This window comes from Rhopilema esculentum, unplaced genomic scaffold (assembly GCF_057945365.1).
Source record: "Rhopilema esculentum isolate cy_ngs unplaced genomic scaffold, ASM5794536v1 HiC_scaffold_36, whole genome shotgun sequence".
Classification (NCBI taxonomy): domain Eukaryota; kingdom Metazoa; phylum Cnidaria; class Scyphozoa; order Rhizostomeae; family Rhizostomatidae; genus Rhopilema; species Rhopilema esculentum.
In genome coordinates, this window is record NW_028300847.1 from 1294602 (window position 1) to 1315057 (window position 20456).

General features: G+C 34.1%; 1 protein-coding gene across 2 annotated transcripts; it reads right to left on the minus strand.

Moving 5' to 3' along the window:
* On the minus strand, positions 1–19976 carry LOC135688129 (chloride channel protein 2). 2 transcript variants are annotated; one of them, XM_065204843.2, is made up of 27 exons: positions 19618–19976; positions 17662–17815; positions 15682–15801; positions 14829–14957; positions 14247–14332; positions 13821–13868; positions 13234–13311; positions 12890–12968; positions 12059–12184; positions 11414–11498; positions 10909–11016; positions 9860–9944; positions 9212–9361; positions 8651–8720; positions 8050–8145; positions 7268–7365; positions 6539–6648; positions 6020–6150; positions 5135–5246; positions 4742–4802; positions 4311–4346; positions 3550–3598; positions 2704–2756; positions 2425–2463; positions 1941–2045; positions 1196–1282; positions 1–647 (listed from the first exon to the last, which is right to left on the minus strand). In XM_065204843.2, the coding sequence occupies exons 1-27, from the start codon at positions 19669–19671 to the stop codon at positions 501–503; spliced, it is 2496 nt and encodes an 831-aa protein (XP_065060915.1). In that variant the 5' UTR covers positions 19672–19976; the 3' UTR covers positions 1–500. The 2 variants fall into 2 exon arrangements, with proteins under 2 accessions (XP_065060915.1, XP_065060916.1); XM_065204844.2 differs by lacking the exon at positions 4311–4346 and having other exon boundaries at positions 7–647; positions 19618–19974.
* Between the last annotated feature and the right edge of the window lie 480 nt (positions 19977–20456).

The window sequence follows — 20456 nt, forward strand, 5'->3', positions numbered from 1 at the left end:
ACAGATTGAGGGAACTAAAACATTCTATTTTGGGGGGTGGTTATCGGGGGGGGGGGCTAAACATGCTAATAACCAAGAGCAATGCATTTCTATGTATGGTTTCAAGAACATTAATAGTGGAAAAAGGAGATTATAGAATTTTTCAATTTCTAAATTATATTGAAGATTTTATTGTCAGTTGAAACTATCTATCTACCGGCAAATTTAAATTTCGAAAATCAGTCACTAATATTTACACAATTTAACCAAATATAACCAAAATATAACAAAACATTTAAGGAATATTAGTATGTTTAGAATTTAAAATATGAACCACAAAAATGAATAATTCATATTTCAAGATATGTCAGGACAAAGGTAACAAAAAGTTATCAAACTGAGTAGCGAACTGGGTGAAACCCTAATAATTAGCCCAAGGACATTAGTTGCTTAATTTTTGATACAAAAATAACAAAAAATTGCAAAAATGTAAAATTTCTAACTAGATTAACATACTTGGATTACGGTTCAGATTCGGATGGTAGGCGTGGTGAATCTTGTGATGGATTCTCAGTCTCTGAATCAACATGAGGTACTTGAAAGGACTTCTGTCGTCTTAGCTTTCGCCTCTCCAAAAAGAAGTTTTCATTCTGAATCGCAAGCCTTAGCTGCAAAGATAATTTTTTTGTTAAACTCTTTTTTTCTACCTTTCAATCATTCCTGGCCCTGTCTTGATGAATTAGTTGATGAATCAGATGTCTTCAATTTTTTAGCTTTTCAGTCTCTTAGAGAGATTCACAAGTTAATGATTCCCAAATTTTGGTCAAAAATACCTTTGACATAAATACAACAAATCAAAGGTCATCCAATAATAGCGCCATAAATAGCAGTAAACATTAACAGACAGCCATAGAAAATTAAAATTTTTTGTTTCTAAAAGGAGCTATTTGCTGTGGCCTACGGAAATTCAGGATGATGCTTTTGGTCTATGGCAATTAAATCACGGATCATTTCCTAACTAAATTTAGTACCGAAAGAGCTTCCCATTTAACGCCATCCAGAAATAAGTCAAGGGCTAAACTAAGTTGTAGATTAACTGCTTCAAAAATCAAATATAACTGTTGGAAATGGGAAAATAGGGTAGCAGGCTTTTAATATTTCCACGTGACAAAAGAAGTATTTCAAGAATCAATGAAGAATAACATGGCGAAATTACCTCTTGCAGTGTGACAACTCCAATGAGTCTACCAAGTAATGTTACATACGCTTGAGATAAATTCAGCAAACAAAATAGTTTATGTGCCTAAAAATTTGAAGTAAACAGTAATAAGCAAATGTTCTAATGCGATGACGTCATAAAAGTCTTTTTAGAAGTTTGAATTCGGATCACGTTACCTGAGAAACCATAATGAAATATTTTGAAATATGTAAAATAAGCTACATTTGTTGCCATTTGGCTGAGTTACAGCCTCATAAGCACAGGCTATTTCCCCATCAAATAACTTCAATGTGGTATCAGTTCAAATATTACGAACAAAGTCAAAATTAACAATAATCCGTTAGCAAAGTTAAAATCTATTATTGATCAAATCTCGCTTAATTTTTGACATACTTAATCTATTTGCATGATGATATTTCAGGTTTTGTGGACGGTAGTAAACAAATTTCAAAAATAGATTCCAATAACATCACAATTTAAAACTCTACACATCAACATAAAATAAAATCACAAAAAAATCAGAAATCTGCATATTTGAGCCTTATGATAGTTTCTTGCTATCAAATTATGTACAAATCAACATTTATTCCCCAGTTGAAGAAAGTCATCGTAGTTCTGAAAGACAATGCCTGCACTGAACTGTGTAGAGGGTGACAAACTATTTCTTTTAGTGTTGAGAAACAGCCGTAAGAGCTTGTCGAGATTAAGGCGAGAACATCAAAAGATAAACTATCATTATGACCTTGTAAAGCGATGTTTGTTCAACCAGCTGAAAAGGTGCTGGATCTATCTGGGTACTGGAGAAATCAATTTCCTCGTGAAGAAGCTCCATTTCCCATGCAGGACACTGAAAAGAGAAATACTATTGAAGGTATCTGCTGAGATACATAAAGGAAGGGAAAAAGTTCATTAAAAACTGTAAAGGAATTTCTAAAGCAATAAACCAATCCGAAATATCGACTAAAAGCAACCAACATTAATTTACAGAGAAGAATGAATTTATTTTGTTTCCCTATAGAAAAAATTAATGTGAGTGTACACAATGAGTGATTTGTATCACTTGCAAATGATTCCATTTCCAAGCACCATCATCACATGTAGTGTGTTGGGTTAAGCTCAGTACAAAAACAAATTTTTACCTTAAATATCGGTAAAGCTCCGCATTGAATACGAAAAAACATAACTTATTGACTTTTAAAAATCATTTTCACACAATCTATACTCACATATGCATCTGCACCGAATTCCCCTGATGATGTCGCAGCCTAAAATAAGGAAACGCCAAAATTTTATTAAGAAATCAATTAAATTGTTTTGTTCAACTAGAAATTAAGAAAAAATCATTGGCTTTTAAATATTAATGAAACACGATACCAGAATGCAAAAATAAAATATCCAGTTAGTTCTCCTATTAAATTGTACAATTGCTTTTCTGTTTATTTTCATTGCTTTTTCCTAACTTCTATTTTGAAAATTTGGATGATAAATTAAAAATTGTAGCATACCTCAGAAAGTTCAGTGCTAGTGTGGGTGAAAAGCTTTTGAAGTGTCGTGACAGCTAAACAGGAAACAGAAAGAGACACAATCACAAAATTGTCTCTCTTCCAATCTTACACAAACACTATTGGTAATTTGCTCAATACTTTAATGTCATATTTTTCAGAATAAAATATGTGACTGCTGCCCATCTTGCATATAATGTCGAGTTGTAAGGTTGCTTTTGCGACAGATAACAAGATCACCATCGCTATAAATCATTAAGGGGTACCTTCTGAGATACAATATATTGCGAAGGAGACAGAAAACCTCCATTCTGGTCCAGGGCTCCGGGATACATGGTGAGAAGGTCTTACCATATTTGGCATTTCCGGCATTTCTTCGCATTACGCCCTCCCGTCGCCAGTATTGATTAGAATTAGATGCACGAGGCATGAAGAGAGGTTCGCTCTCTTGAGTATAAATAATCACTTATAATCATATATATATATCTTCTTGTTAGAAAGCATGTGTCTCTCTGTGGTACACACCTATGTCCCGCCCAAGTCACAACACAATATAACTGAAAAGAAAATTATTAAATTCTACTTTGATATTGCTTGAAAATCTATTAACCATCAAACCACTTATAGGTACAATTTATAGGTAGGTTAGATGCAAATCTTTTGCACTCAAGTTTAACAAAATGAATGGGTTGGTGGGAACATATTACTGATAAACTAACACGCAACGGAGTCTCGTGCAAACCGCTGTCAGAATATTTCCTAATCCAAAGGAATATCTATCTTTTAGCGCCTCTAAAAGCAAAATCCAGGATGAACGAAAAAAACCGCATCAATAAATCAAATTAATACCTGATGACTTGCTAACTTTGGATTTCTTGCTTACTTTTGTATCTCCACCCTGCAGAAATAAAAAAATTAGAGACCGTCAACCAGAATGTATCAATTTCCTGGATGATACTTTAAGCTCTAAATAGTTAAAAATGCTTTTATATTATTCCACTAGATAGCAGGCAAACATTCTTGCGGAAAATCATTGAATGTCTTCATTAAAGAATATTTAAACAATTTTCGTATATTTTGTTTAACATTAATCTTTACCATTGCAAATTAAACTTTTGTTTAAACTGTTAGTGTAAATTAATTTGCAAAATTTACAGCAGATTATTGAAGATAAGGTCAGGTCGCAAAGTTTGAAGATTATTACTGCTTTTCAATTGAATTTATCGATACTTCAGCAAATATTGAATACAATACTTAAAAGATAGATTGTTTAGAAAGTTTATTCTAACTCAGTAGTGGTGATACCACTTTTGATAAATTTTCAGTTCACTTGGTCACAATGTCAGTCCAATTGTCAGCAAATTGACTAAAATACCACTGAATCAAAAAACATTATGTCTGGAAGACCTGCCCAGTTGCTAAATAATTATTGATTAACATAAACTTGAAATTTATATTCACTAATATAATTTAACAGTGGCTTTGGCAATGATTTGCTGAAAAAGGATTTGATATTAACATCAACTTTATCAATTATTAGATGATTATTTAAAAAATGACCAGTTACATAATGTTAACAACTCAAATTTATGCAACAGTTTCAAATTTACCAATTCTGCCATTAATTGATCTTTTTCTGAGTTAATCTGGAATACAATCAATTGAATTAAAACAACTAATTACAAAAAACCATTTAGCAAAAGATCAAAACATTTACGAGGAAAGTTTACGACAGAAACAATCTAGGTTATTTGAGGTACATACTTTCTAAACTTCATATCATATTTAAACACAGCAATGGTTATATATAACAAGTGGCCAAGAAGTAGCAATTCTGATCATTTTCGGGGTTCTTCTGTACACTTGAGTTCCAACAAAATGTAAAGCGAATATTTATAACTGGCTTTTATTTTCAAAACAAAGGGCGGATGAATGCTGGACATGCATTGTAAAATAAGTGAAGGAAAGATACTAGAGGGAAAGATCAAGCATGTCAAAAGGTTAAGTATATATAGATTAAACTAAGCATGATTTTCGTCACCTGTTTCTCCTCAAAAACAACATCAATTGCGTCAGAGCCTGGGCGGTAGCTTACTCTACTCCTGTGGAGGAGACAAACTTTGAGTTAAATATATGAAAACCTTTAACGTTTAAGTACAGAAAAAATCATGTCAACTTACCGCTGGTCTATAAATGTTTGCTGATATATACTTTGTTTAATCAAATTTTTTCTTTTATGTGTGTGCGGAGAAGGTAAAATAGTGACCAGTTGTAATGCAAAACATTGATTTCAATATTGGATCTTACTATGAAGTTACTGCAGGAGAAAGAGTTGCGTTGCAAAATACGTTCATCTGGTGAATATTCTTGAAATTATCTCTGAGTCAAATATGCAAGTGATATAACGAAAAGAAAACTCTTGAAGTTTACTTACAATTCGCGTATTGGCTCTAACCCACCATCCTGCTTGTGCCCTTTAGACAACTGCCTTGCCAGCAAATTCTCTAAATGAATACGCCTGATGCTTCCAAGGAGCATCATAGAATCTACAAACATAAAAACAATGTAGGTAGGGGGCTGACTTTCCTCTAATACTTAAAAAGGGTCTATAAATCAAAATGTAACAGATTCATATTCATTTAGCTTAAACCGTATGCATGCCTTACAAAAACATTTTGGTCACAGCATAGGAGTGATTTTAAAGGAAGAACCAAATCTAGGATATCAACTGAGCAAAAATGCTCACGCAGGTATGTAATCATGAGCCTCTGGTTTTAACAACCACACACTCACACAATAAATTACAACGGCAATAATCACCCCTCTGAAATTTTGTGCGCAGAAACAGGCCTCTTCATAGATGACGGCAAAGCTTCAATTATCTTTTCATAAACCTTCTATTAAGAAAACGGTTTACTGAAAACTTGGTTCTAATTATCTAGAAATCTAGAAATTTTATATTGGATAAATACTTTAAGATACTAGATTAATCAAACTTGAGAAATTTATTTTCTATGGGTATAGCAACAATTAAACAAAAATTTGTAAAAAGTTTTATATAGCGACAATTAAACAAAAAAACTAAAAACAAGAGCAAATGATATTTGTATATAAATGATGAACTTGCAGGTGAGATAAAAATGCAGCTCATCCATCCTAATCGCCAATTCTGAAACTTTGTACGTGAAAGTACTGCTTGTTTAACCGAGCCAGAGCATGTTAAAATCACAGCAGTCAGGGAAAATATTGCTAAATGAGAATTAATGGCATATAACTGCAGCATGGTATCGAATTGTTAAGAGCTTTGAAGCAGTCTTACCTGGTTTGTCGACAACTGCAAACGAGAGAAGATTTGAGCGCCGAAGAAGATTTTTCAAATGAAGATATGAACTTTTGGTGGTGATGTAGAAAAGCCTGGTATCCATGATATCGCCAACATTGATTATGTATCTGTCACAAAACAGACAACCAGTTAACTAATCGATGAACGGCAAGATAAGCATAATATAAATAGTAGATACATCAGATCAACTCTGACCAAAACAAATTTAGAAAAAATATTCAGGAAATCTTTTAGTCTTGATCAAAGTAATTGGATCTTGCATTGAAAACAAAATGCCGGATTTTTTATTCTCGAATACAAGTATAATCAACAAAAACAGGAATTCAAGAAAAATCACAATCTACAAACATCCAGAGAAATATTAAACACCATTTCGCGACAACAACATTTCAGATCGAAAATAGTAGAAATATTTTCACGTTAGCAAATGCTAAAATGTCTGCACAAGAAAAATGCTTGAGCTTAGAGCAGTGGTGAAATGCAAACCTGTCTTACCCAGGCCGTGAAATGTCTGGTAAATATGGCAACTTCTTTATCTCAATTATGCTATCATATATACTTGGCTGCAGTTGCTGAACAACAGCATTTGCAATCAAGACAGCAATCTAGGAGAAAATAGGGATAATTACAACAAACATACATGACTTTATTACCAAGTGTTAAATTGAAATACAAAGCAAGTAGGAAAAGAGTTTTGCAAAAATTACTCAAATGACCACATAAAAGGCAGCATTCACAGCTTAAGACATAAGTTTGAAAAGGTGGGACAAGCACCAGTAATAAAAACGATTGCTTTGGTGAGTATTTGTAATATTTGCAAACTGGCGTTGATGGGTACAATAGAAGTAGGAACAGTGAAAGTTGCATGCATTTAAATTGCTTATTTACTTTTTACAGAAAAATGCAGAAAGTTAAGGCCATGGAAAGACGGCTCAATTAAGCAAGTAAGATTCGAGGAGGCCAAACAGTAGTGAGTTTTGCACGGAATGTTTTAGTTTACCGTTCAAACTCCTTCACAATATGAGTTTGTCTTTTAAAAATGACAAAAAATAACATGTTAGATGTGTGAAGCGATGCAAAACAAAGATGAAAACTAAGTGATGGGACATTTTCAAACATCTTTTGTCTGACACTCGGAGTACAAAGCTTCGGATAAACTCTTAACGATGTAAGCCTCAAGGTAGACAATAAACAAGTGATTATTTTCAAATGGCTATAACTCACCATAACAGGTAAAATGTGAGTAATCTGCCCAGTAAGTTCGAACACAATAACTGACGTTGAGATGGTGTGAGTAACGGCTGCTGCCATTGCCGCGGCGCCTTGGGAGAAAAATACGATGCTTTAATAAACTGACATTATAGTTATTTTTCAAGGAACTAAAAGTCTTAAACAGATGATTTGAAGGCACCAGCCACTTGGTTCATTGTCAAACATACACCCCGAAATGATGAGCTGTAACAAAGAGTCTTCATTTATCATGAAATTATCAAAGCCAACGTGCTAGCCTTCAAAACTTTGCCTCAGTTGCACATGCACAGTTTAAATCAATTACGTTCATTTCACATCGCATAATGCATTGTGAGATAGAAACATTCGTGGTTCTTATGGGAATAAGCAATCTCAAATCAAAAAATGAACAAAATTTAGAGATAATGGTGTCATGAAGAGCGGGAGAATGAAACACGTCCTCACTCACACTCTATATAATGTAGTTTAGATCAAACGCTTCGAAAATCGTCCTAATGCGCATGTTCATAAGATGCAAATTATCATTGATTCAGACAATGGATGGAATGCTAGCCTTAAACAATAAAGATCTAGACACTTCTCCGCAACAACGACCATTTGCACTGACTAAACAACGAGATAAGTAACGACTTTCAGAAATATATTTTCCCTGGTTTTGAAACAATAGCTTAAATACATAAAGACTCTTTTGCAGCTTTTAATATAAACTTCGCGATAAGTGACAGAATTTGTCACAAAATTCTTCATGAACTTACCTACAACTGCATAGCCACCAGGGACAATGGGTGTATTCACACCGTTTGGAAACCATGTTGCCATGCATTCGCCAACAAGACGGCCATATGCAGCTCCTTAAGGAGATATTTTCATTCATCAAAAACAACTAACCAGAGTAGCGATGGGGTAAACATAGGAAGTAGCCCCGCAGTTTAGTATAATCATTTCCTCTTATTCTATTTTATATTATTCAAAATGGTACCTAAAACAATATTTAGATCAAGGTTTTTTAAAATGCTTGATGCATATTCGAAGGAGCTACAACCATAAGAAGTTACAGTCTTAAAAACTTATTCAGCAGCCCTACACCTAGTCTATGTCTCTCTTACCACCCAAAGCAGTATTTTGTGAAAAAGATTCACTTTAGACGCTGTGTGCTTCAGACAGTAAAACAAAAGGAAAATTTCACATCACATTACAAAATTTGGGAGCCCGGTATGTAAATAACTGGTAAAATTCAGTTCTTTGTCTTAGCTTGAATATAAAGAGACGGAAATGGGAAGAGAGGAAGAGAGGTGTGATTACGTCCCAAACAAAGTCATGGTAAATATGCAGGAGATGTGGTGAATTGATGCATACCAATTATGAAAACAGGAAAAAATACGCCAGCAGGGACAGGCAGTGCCACGCAAACGGCCGTCAAAATGAACTGAAATTAAAATAAATGCATGTACGTTAGTACTGCACCAAAAATTATAACCTGTCTCGCATATTATGATGTCTCAGCTGACCAATCTGAGCGTATAGAAGATTTAATACGAGAATTCTTGTCTACAAAGAACAAAGAAATGTAAGAAAAGGTGTATCTCAAGATTTGCGAAATAACACTATTATTTTCCTTTGGAAATATTCTCATTTCATTTGATGTTATTTTTAGGTTCTTGTCTTTCCTTTAAGACCAAATTCATTGAAAATGAGTCCGTGCTTTTTGAGGAGGAATGGATCCAAGATCTCACTTGTAAGAGTCACCTTTCATTATGGAGATTCAGATTGAAGTCTCAAAAGTATTTGGTCAAGGGATAGTTACAAATGGAAGGAAAATGAACATGATAGAAGTGGAATATTGATAAGACCCAATGCTATGCAAGCATTTTGAAAGTTGGCAAGAAACTACAGATATTCAAGGTCATGATTACGAACCTTGCTGATGACAAATACAGTCAGTGTGACGTAAATGCTAGTGTACGCTGTTTGCCAGTGACGTAACACTTCCATTGAAGCTGGAGAGGGATCCTGAGCTGACCAAGTTGTATTTGAAAACAGCTCATATAAAGCTTCTTTTGCAGTAAGCTATGGTGACAAAGACCAATATTGAACAAACAAATAAAAAAGTTCTGTATTGATTATGCTTTCAAGAAATCCCTTTACCTTGCATTAAGTGCTTTACATAACAAAGATTAGGACAACCGAAAAAGCCTGGCCTTGTTCCCTACATAACTCTTCGCTAAAGCATCTTTGACAAAAAGCTAAAATTAAAACATATTTTAGCAGTGTCCGTTTCTCAGTTATACATTAATAGGTGAATTAGCATCACAAGCGTAAACAATTCTAAAATAGCAAAAAAGCAAAAGTATATTGCATATTATCAAATTAAAAAGTTCTTACGTTTGATATATTGCTACTAAATTTACTTCTTGGTACAATAATAAAAAAAGTTTAATTACTGCAAGATTCTTGGTTTAAAGGGAGGATTTGAGTAAAATAAGTCTTCTGAAATGCAGGATCTACGGTTTTCATCACGAACAAAAGAAAGGTGCAGTGAATTTTCAGTTGCTAAAGAAAACCAACCTGTCCTGCCACGAACTGACCAGATCCTTTTGGAAATGACAACGTCGATACAATAAGGACAATCATAGCAGGATAAATAAATCGGCTAAAAAGCGAAGCAAAGGTTAATGTAGAGCGATATGGCATGACAACATAGTACCGATCAAATGACCAATTACTGACCTACCAAGACCTTTTTATGTGGACAGGGACAGGCAACAAGTTTGGGTAGGGCAATGCCATGAAATAAAATTATATGCAGACAGTGTAAATGGTGAAAACTGTAAGGCCGGTCTGTCATACCAGAGCGGTACAAGCTTTAGTGGATAGCACACGACAGTTCTAAGTTGGAACTCTGAGTTTCACGATTAATGCTATCATTAGGCAACACAATACCGGGCTATCTAAGCTGGAGCCAAGAAAACGATTTATTTCTAACTTCATTATGATGGGTATAGAGACAACTCAATAACAGTATGTTTGTTATTCTAGCTTGAAATTTTTGTAACTTTTAGAGCAACTTCAGCCAAACGCCGACTGTAATAAACCCCCTTCGTGCCAGACTAACGTTAATAGCCTCAATAAATATCCATGATTTTATAAGAAATATGTATAAATAGTTATGCTTCTTTGGTTTGTGACACATATCCACTGAGAGAAGTGAATGTGTAACATAACGGACAATTGATGTAGGAACAATTGCCTTTCATCGCATTAACGTGAAAATCGAAGTAGCAACTTAGAACCGACCTGTCCTATACATCAAATATCGTGCATGGCTCTGCCTATACGGTATCAGGCACTTTATGACAGGCCGGTAAACAGTAATTTTCATAACTGGTAATCGATAATAAAGCATCTTCACATTTTCCCAATTTCTCTGGTGCTATCTGATATTTATTTGATAAACCTACAAATATATTAAAACGTTGTTTACGTCTTTATGCTTTAAAATTTTATTGGTAGACGTGTAAACAAGATGTAGACAGAATATTCCAATGAAATTAGTTTAAACAACTAGCCTATTCAGGTAAACAGAAAAAATCATAGAGCTCTTCTGAGAAAACTACCTCTTCTCTAAAAATCTGTTCAATCTGTTTTGCTTGTGATGTTGATGAAAATCGACAATTTTGCGGTGAGTGTAGACGAACAAAGCACCAGCCAGACCGCACGTAAGTCTAAAATAAAAGTGGAGTTGTGAGTCTTAGACAAGGCGTAGGAAGCCAATATTACGAGATACTTAGTGGTACAGCAATTTTCATTATATATTTAAAAATAATGATTGGTACGAATATCATCAATTGTAAAATAAAGTTGGCTCTAAAATATTAGTTTCTGAGAGATCTACTTAACAAGTAAAAACCTTAGAGTTCTATAAAATATAAAGTTTTATAAAGTTGATTGTAGGGTGACTAGCATAAATAAACAATAAATTTGACATCAATCACTTCAGATTTTACATTTACAAGAGGTCAGATATCAGGTTAAATCCAGCGTTAAATGCAAAAACAACAAAAAAATTGACGGGATTTTGAGGATAGAAAATTGTGCCAAAAACTTTGCCCTGAAACATACCCAATGAAGCCGAAAGCAACAAATTCTTGAACATCAAATGGAAAATCGATTCTAAACCTGGTTTTGAACAACGCAGTGATTGTTTCTAGAAAAGATAAGACAGCTTTCTTATTCGTCATAGAATTAAGAGAGAAAGTTCATTAGAAATACGCTCAAAAAAGTTAACAAATACTGCACCAAAACTAAAAAAATGATACATTGACAAAATGGGTATCAGATATCGAAGTTCAAAAGTCGGGCTGTGCACGTTCAACGATCAAGATTTACGACGAAATTTCAAGCGAATACCGCCCAACACGCACAACAACCAACAGACTTGACCACAGTACGACGATATCCTTCCATTTATGAAATTATCTCTTACCAGGCACCCATTAACGTTACTTTTGAAACTTCTTGTGCTAATTTCTTGATCAGAAATCAAAAGCTTTTCATTACACCTTTTTAATAAGTAGCTTTTTACCAAAGGCAATATCTTTTGAGTTGAGCAGTACATTTTATCATTGAGTCTTTTCAAGGAGATTGGATAGTTACAGGCTGTTATCTTGTCTTTGAAGCTGACTTTTATTATCATTTGAAAGTATTATACTGTCTCGCTCGCTTTAACAATGAATGTGGCATTGAACAGCATACACAATAACAAACCTTCACTACTGTCCAAAACTGCGAGTAGACGAAACATAAATGCACCACAAACAGCAGCGAAAAATCCACGCCAATAATTTCTGACAGCAAAATACATCGATGTTACTTCGATGCTGAATAAAACTCCTGTCAAAAGGAAAAACCATAGCTCGATGAATTGAAAATAAAGGTTGTTTTCTGAGATTATAGTGATCTTGTAATATATATATTGCCGCTTAGTAAAAAGTTCACATTAGTTCACAATAAAATCATATATTGTGAATTGAAAAATATACATTCCTGGTCAGGATTTTTGTTTGGTAATTGTTTGTAAGGATTTCTTGTAAGATCTATCGTCGCTTTCAAAGTTAGAAATATGCTCACATTGACAGAGGTGTGTTAGAGCAAAGTGAGAAAACGACTAACAAACTACTCTGATAAAAACTGTCCCAAAATCTATTTCTTCTTATTTTGATCGTAATGGGATGTTAAGGACAACAAAACTTACTATTTTGATAGTGGGAAACATCGAAGACATGAACCGTAATAAAGAAATATTGTATCCGATTTTACTCAAGATAAGAGCCATGAGATCAGACAGGCAGTTTTCTCCATGTAACTGACAAACAAGTGGGATCATTTCAACGATACTTTTCAAATACAATGATGCATGGAGACTTATTTTCAGCAATTTCTTTTAAGGAACATATCTAGGTAATGCGAAAACATAGAATTGGCATTCATTGTTGCAAAATGATTTCAAGCCAGAGGTAGAGATGTAATCTAGAGGATGTTCACTGGGCAATTTCCTTTCAAATACGACAAAAAACTTTGTTGTTAAAATGAACTTACCTCCGATGGGAGCAGCGAAACTGCTTGACACTCCAACAGCGCATGCGCAAGCCAGCATGTCAGTGTTCCTAGATTCATTCTAAATTTAAATCAGAATCAGTTCTCAATATTGTTTGATCTTTGAGTCTACTACAACTTAAAAAAACAACAGTGTACTTAATACTTAATCAAAATATCTTAATACTTGATCATGATATCAAGAAATATTTGGAATATCATTAAAGGTCCTTGTGCAAAACAAATTCAATGTGTGCCAACCAAATATGTAACAATCTACCTGTTACAGTGGATAAAAACAATCAATGTTGGCACGAATTTCTTGAGTCAAAATAATAGGATCTTACCACATAAATTCCATGGAAAGCTTTGATGAACTTGCTAAGCATTCTAGCAACCATGCTTGAGATATGGACAAATGGACCCTAAAAAGTGTAAATTGACAGGCATAACAAAAGTTTGACCACAGCATAGCAAAAATACAATATTCTATCAACTTTAACTCACATGCTTTTTCTGACTCAGAAACTAGCAACCTTTAACCGAAAGCATGAGGAAAGGGACAAGAGCCACCCAAAGACAATTAAAAAGTTTGAAGAATGGTGAAAAATTTTTCTTCAGTGAAATTGTACATGTTGCAAAACAATGAAATAATTTTAAAAGAACTAATAAGTTTCTCTGTTGCTGATCAAACAAAGTCTCCTTCTCAGATAATAGCTTAGCTCAAATCATAAGTTTCCATTAAGCCGTCCAATCCTAAGACTACAATGAACTGAAAAAGTCAAAATTTTTAAAGTGGGGTTAACTTTCAACTGAAGCTCTAGCTCAAGATAATCTCGGTCACATAAGCAGCAAAATCAGGCAAAAAAATTAGACATACATATTTGCGCCTAGTTTAAATTTTAGTCATGCAAAAGAGAAGGATGGTTTATACCTCTTTCCCAATTGGTATTCCACTACCAAGAGCTGATATAAGTCCAACCTACAAAATTTTTTCATAAAAGGGATTGAGATATGAAGCAAAAAATCTTTGAAATATTTCTTATCAGAAAAAGCCAAAAAAGCTCCAAACCAAAATAAATCTATACAGAAAATCTAGCTAACCAAAGTGATAAAAATACTTAGTCTGGGTTTATGGCATTATTTGATACCAAATAAATGTGGCATAAGATTGAAAAAGGAAAGATGAACAAACCAATGAGATACTTAACAATGATACTTCTCTTTTATGAGACACTTACATTTTCTACTCATAGTAGTGCTAGATTTTGACCAAACGGTGCATGGGAATCTATATCTGTATACATATTAATGATATTGAAGTTAAAAATATTTCATTAAAAATTAAAAATTTACTTACTGTTTTTGATATGAAAGTAGGAAAAGAGAGGTATCTCCTCAGTACTGTTCCTCTCAAGATAACTTTCATTTCTGGGATTCCAGAGCCTTAAAAGTACAAAAAAATAAAGTCTTTTAGCAAGGATGGCAAATTTATGCGGATATCATTTAGTCTCTTGAGCTCAATATTATCTGTTCTGGCAATATTGGTATTCTCTTGATTCTTTTGATTTCAATTGTTTATTGATAGCAGCTTGGCTTAAACTACACCAGGTTTGAAAGAAGCAAATCGAGCAATTTAAGCATTTTACCTTTTTAACTTACAGGTTAATGATTGAGCTTAATGGGCTTTATCATTTGCTAACAAAATATACATGACCTTATAATTCTTGCTTAATATTTACCCATATGTTGTGCAGTGCTTACTTCTGTGCAAATAATCAAACTTAAAAAGCAAGATAATTACAAATAATAACTTTTGAATTTCACAGCACTTTGACACATTTTATACTTTGAATACATACCATGGATGTAACCAAAGAAATTTTTTTTAAACATAAATAACTTAAATGACTCCACTACAGACAAATGTCTTTGCACTCACCAATTGCATGTGGAGACACAAGATGAACAAAACCAACTGAAAAGGTAATCAGAAGTAGTGGAAAGCCAATCCAAAGCACGTACTGCAACAGTGCACTAAATTTCACCATTTGATAAAGCAATATTTGAGCTGAAAAACAGAGGCTACAAGTTAAAATCTATTGTGGTAAACAAATGTGAAAACTATTCAGTCTCAATGCCCTGTTTGCCTTGGCCAAAATTAGCTAGAATTTCCCCAGTTAGCCAGACTAAAAGCATTATATATAATATGCCCTAAATCTACTTCTCTTGAAAGCCACAGTCAGGTGTGAAACTTCATACCTATCTACAATTTTGGTTCTTTACAAATGTGAAAATAAACAAAAGATGAAATTCTTTCCTTCCTATCAAAATTGTTGGAGGTGGTAATAACATTTTGGAAAAATCGATTCAATACCATTAAATTTTCTTTAACTTGTGAAACCAATCAGAACAATTATTACTGTAATAGGTCAGAAAATGTTTCCATGTTCTCAAATTTTTAATACCTGGGGATAAACTTCAAACTACTCAGATTTTATCACCTCCCAGTGACATGGGATTTCAAAAAAATCTTTTTTCAAAATAAGTATATACTTGTCAGTTTTCATTCATAAAACGTATTAACAGAAGCTTGATACTGACACATTTTCACACATCACCTTGAGATACTGAAATTCTAACACTTATTACCAGACAAAGCTACACCTCACTTATTATAGATAATATTTGCAACTCTATTTATGTATTGTCCTGGACATCTGCATTGCATGTGGCTACAAGCATCAAACAAGGAAGACAGTATAGCATAAAAAAAGACTGCATAAAGATCTTACCCATTTGACATTTCTCGATAAAGTAATCCAGCATGAAACTTATCAATGCCATTAAGACACCAAGAATAAACAGAAAACTATAGTCATTTGCAAGCACTGTCAAGAAACGCCTCCAATAGTCTGAAAGAGAATGTGAATTCAACTGAAAAAATTATTTTTATCATTTAGACCTTTAACATAGTACATAATGTTGCAACATGATACTTGGTTTATAAAACAGGAAAACTCTAAGTTGCTACTCTGAGATTCATGCTTGATGGAATCATCAGAACATCTGCCTGATGATCACATCAAGTGTGAAACACGGAGTCACAACTTAGAACAGTCCTGTCCTATACATCATATCAGGGACATGCATTCAGAAAAGTGGGGGGTTTAAAAAAGTGGGAGAGGGGCTAAAACCATATAAAAAGAGGTTTTACTGGTAGATTGTTACTTGATATTTGGCCTTTTTTACAAAAGTTCGGGGCTAAAGCCCCCTAGCCCCCTCTGCTCCATGGTGCCTGCATATATAGTGGGCTTTAATTAGCTTACCTTTTAGCTACTACCGTAAACAAGGCCTACTATAAATAAATGAATTATTGTATTATTATCATTGTTATAATATAGCATGTATAGCTCTGCCTATTTGACATTGAGCACTTTATGATAGACGGGTAAGCAGTAATTTTCATTAATATTTTAATACTGCTTTTATAAAATAAAAAACCCATATGGGTTGTGACATATTATAAATTATAAATATAATATAATTTTGATCATTGATAGAACTGTATGATGATGTTTCAAGCTTTACAGGGCTGACAGTGGGGAGGGGGAGGTGCGTTTCAGCCCGTGAGTGCACAGGCATGCATTCAATTTCCCTTTAGGAGGAATTAGCTGTGCGCCCGGTAAATACGGATCCTTGTTCCAATTATTCCATTTTTTTATGTCTTCATTTTCCAATCGTTCCATTACCGTAAATCCTTGAGTTAGCCCCCTGGGGGCTTATATATTTTTTATATTTTTGGATGGGGTCTTATTTGAGGGGGGGGCTTATACGAGGGGGGGGGCTTATAAAATTATTGTAGATATCAAGAAGACATTATTGAAAGACCTCGTTTATTTTAGAAGGAATTTCTTTATGAGCATTTAATCAATTCTTACCAAAAATAAAAATTTGATGTTTTAATTTAAAAAACGCCCTTATTTGAGGGGGGCTTATTGAAACTTTGTAGTTTTAGGGTGGGGGCTTGTTTAAGGGGGGGCCAATTCAAGGATTTACGTTACTATATTTTCTTGAACTGGTCCCACTGCTCCGACCCACACCATTTTGGTCAAAATCAAAACAAAAGTTCCCCCATTACTCTATTTTTGCCCGTTTTCATATCCTTGTCAAGTTTAGTGTTTCAATAGGAAAAACTTTTATTGTTCTGTGTTATCAAGAGAATTTGTTTTGCGCACTCTGCTGTTATCACTTGAGTTTGTATTAATTTCTAAACGTAAAAGCCCTGTATTTATAGCTCACAATAAAATTCTGAAAATTAAAAAAAAACCATAGAATATATTGATGAATATTTTCACAAAGTATATAGTTTGTATTTATTGTAATTCACTGATGGATTCATTTGAGAATTAAAAAGTTAATAATAGAAAGGCAGAATAGTTATATCCTTTGTGATAACATTATGTCATGCTTTAGGAACAATATCATAAGAAGCATTACAAAATGTATCATCAGATTATTTTAAAAAATCTCAGAAGTCAATATTGAGATCAGTCAGTGGCAATTCTTAATGTGATTTTACTGGAATTTTAAAGCCCTTTTCCAGGATAATAATTACATGAAATCCTGCTACTTTAACATCAAGAAAAGTTGTTTTGAAGTAAACTAATCTAAATTTTTTTATCAAAATACATCACTCTCTTAATCAATTGAGCTTTCAGCAACAGAATTAAACTTAAGTCAGAAAATAACACTAAGGTGTTGCTTGAACATACATTTAATCTGCCAGGAAAATGTAGACCCTCCACTGTAAGACCTGAACTCTTCTTCATCTCTGTCCCTTTGTTGTTCTTCTTCGATTTGATATTTTAGCTTTTTTGCATAATCATGTGCAAACTCACTTAGATTTGAAGTGAATCTTCCATGCATCTAGAATCAGATGAAAATATAATATTAAAAAAAAACAAATATAAATGCAGAAAATAATTATTAACATCCAACAGCCATATACACCAAGACACTGCCATGCAAGGCTTCTTCATATTTGCACCAGAAGGCACTTTGCAATTAGTCTCAAGACATACAATGTTTTTGCTAAGATATCCTAAACCCAGTTTGAATATTGGGGCAATGGCACACCCAAGATTCAGACATGAAAGGATAATGGTGCACCTACAAACTAGGTCTGTTAAATTATGTGCTGGAAAAATTTCTGGCACACCTGGCATTTGCAGATGATTTTTGTGTATCTGCATATCTGGCACAAAGCTGTTGGTGCCCCCAGCAGGTGCAGATCTAGCCAAAATTTTGACCGGTTTTGGGGTGTTTTACCTTGTTACAGCCCTGTGTGTCAATGGTACATGAATGTTGCTTGAAGATGCACTGATAATTAAAATTTATGAGGTCAGTAAGTTCTGATTAATTTGCCATCCCTTTATCTGAACTGTCAAAATTATACTCTGTTGAGATTGGTCTTTGATCCTATTCTTGCAACTTTGATTCTAATTTTCATAAATTTTCTGAGAAAGAAAGTCTAATACAAGAATCCAAGAACTCAGATTCTCATTTGCATCCATATTCCATTTGTTTTCATTTTGTCTCAGAGTGTCAATATTTTCAAGCTATGGATATTGATATCAAATATGCTTTTTAACCACTAGTTTTTTTGCATAAGGGAAACATATGGGCATCAGTTTTTACACAATAGCAACCGGTTTCAATTTTGGAGCATAGATAGCATACTCCAAACTGCCATTTCAAGTGTTGACTGATTTCCTCAATTTTGAATTCCTTGAATACTTAGGGAGAAAAGACGAATTATAATGCTGGGAACTTTGTCAGAACAAAATTGAGCAATTATAGAGGAGGGGGGGGGGGGGATTCAATTCAGATTGTAAGCACGTGGACTGTAGTCAGACAGGGAGATATGCAGCAATAGTCACAATTGAAATTTTGATAAAAATTCAAGATACATATCACAGAGAATCATAGCTCTGAGAATTTAACTGGCTTTCTGAAACCTGTGCAACCGGTCTAGATCAGCGCCTGCCCCAGTATTGTCTCAGGATCAGTCATCCTTTGCAAGCTGGCCCTAAACATTATTTCCAGAGGTTGAGGGTCTTATGATAAAAGAAGTTGCATTGGAAGGTACACTCTTTGTAAGTTGGGGGCACAAACAGTCAGAGTGACTGACCAAACCTGCCTCACCTTGATATTGATAGTTCCAGTATTAAATTAGTGATGTTTCAGTGGTATTTATTGTAGGCTAGTTGCTTTCTTAATTGCTTTTAAAATGGCTTAGAACTGTTATCATATCTTAACACTTTCATCTGTGAAAAAATGCTCTCAAATTGAAGACTTTTTGAAATACTGCTGTACTATTTTTGCCATCTTTTCTTCAAGACGAACACGAATAGGTTACTGATATATTCTGTTAAATAAATGTGGTCAGCTAAGATAGAGAAACAAATTGATAAATAGCATACCATCAAGTAAGAAAAACGCCCCTTTTTTATATTAGCCAGCAAATTAAAAGATTTTTCACAGAATGAAATAGCTTTATTAATTTGGAATGAAAATGAACAGTCACGGTGAGACTAATAGGATAAAGGTCCAATGTCAGCTCAGCGGTACATATTTGTTTATGGCTCCACTTACTTGGCACACCAGAGCCTACTTAGTTATTCGGGAAGAAGCAAAATAAAATGAACAAAAATCCGAGGCAAACCTACCAATGTTTCTTCATATCCATAAGGTGTGTCTGAACTGCCGAGATTTCCCTCCATTGTCTCTATCTGTATGAAAAATATAACCCAAATATCTTTGTCTAATAAGGTTCTTGTGTTTAGGCCTTCCAACACAACTGCGTTTTAACAAACTGTTCCGATGTTTTCACTTATAAAGAGAAACTATTGTTATTTTACAATGAGTTTGGGCTACTACTATTGCAGCTCACGATGAAATCACAGGCCAGGTAACACAAAATAAAATTAAATATTAATTTTCGTCTAACTGTTCGCATTCCTTGACTGTACATTCTCTCATCACTGTTACTTCGCTGTTCATCAATGCGCAAGTTGGAGAAAATAGCGCCATCGCAGTGGCATTCGCACAGTGGCATTGCCATTCTTAAACTACGGCCCGCGGCAAGTTTTTATCCGGCCCGCCGAGCGCTTTATCTAAAAAAATATTTTTGGCTTCCACTTTGAATATTTTGAATTCGATTAAGTTTTGCATTTGGACTGCTCTGATAATTTTTTCCTCTGCAGTAAATGGAAATGTGCGTCCCATTGACCAGTAATTGGTCGGAAAGGAAGGTCCGTATATAGGAAATGCTTTATTTAATCATTTAAACGTTTTATAGGAAACTATTTTACTGCTTTCATTGAATTCAATAGGTTGTCGATAAACTCACCATTACCTTACCCCTTCCTCAACTTTCTGAGATCCCAGCCCCAAGGCCAGACTTAATCTTCAGTTCATGAAGTTCATGCTTATTAGTGTATGTGTACGAGTCAGCGTGTGTGCACTAGTAGGGCACTGGCTTATTCTTTATTGCCAAGTTCATTTA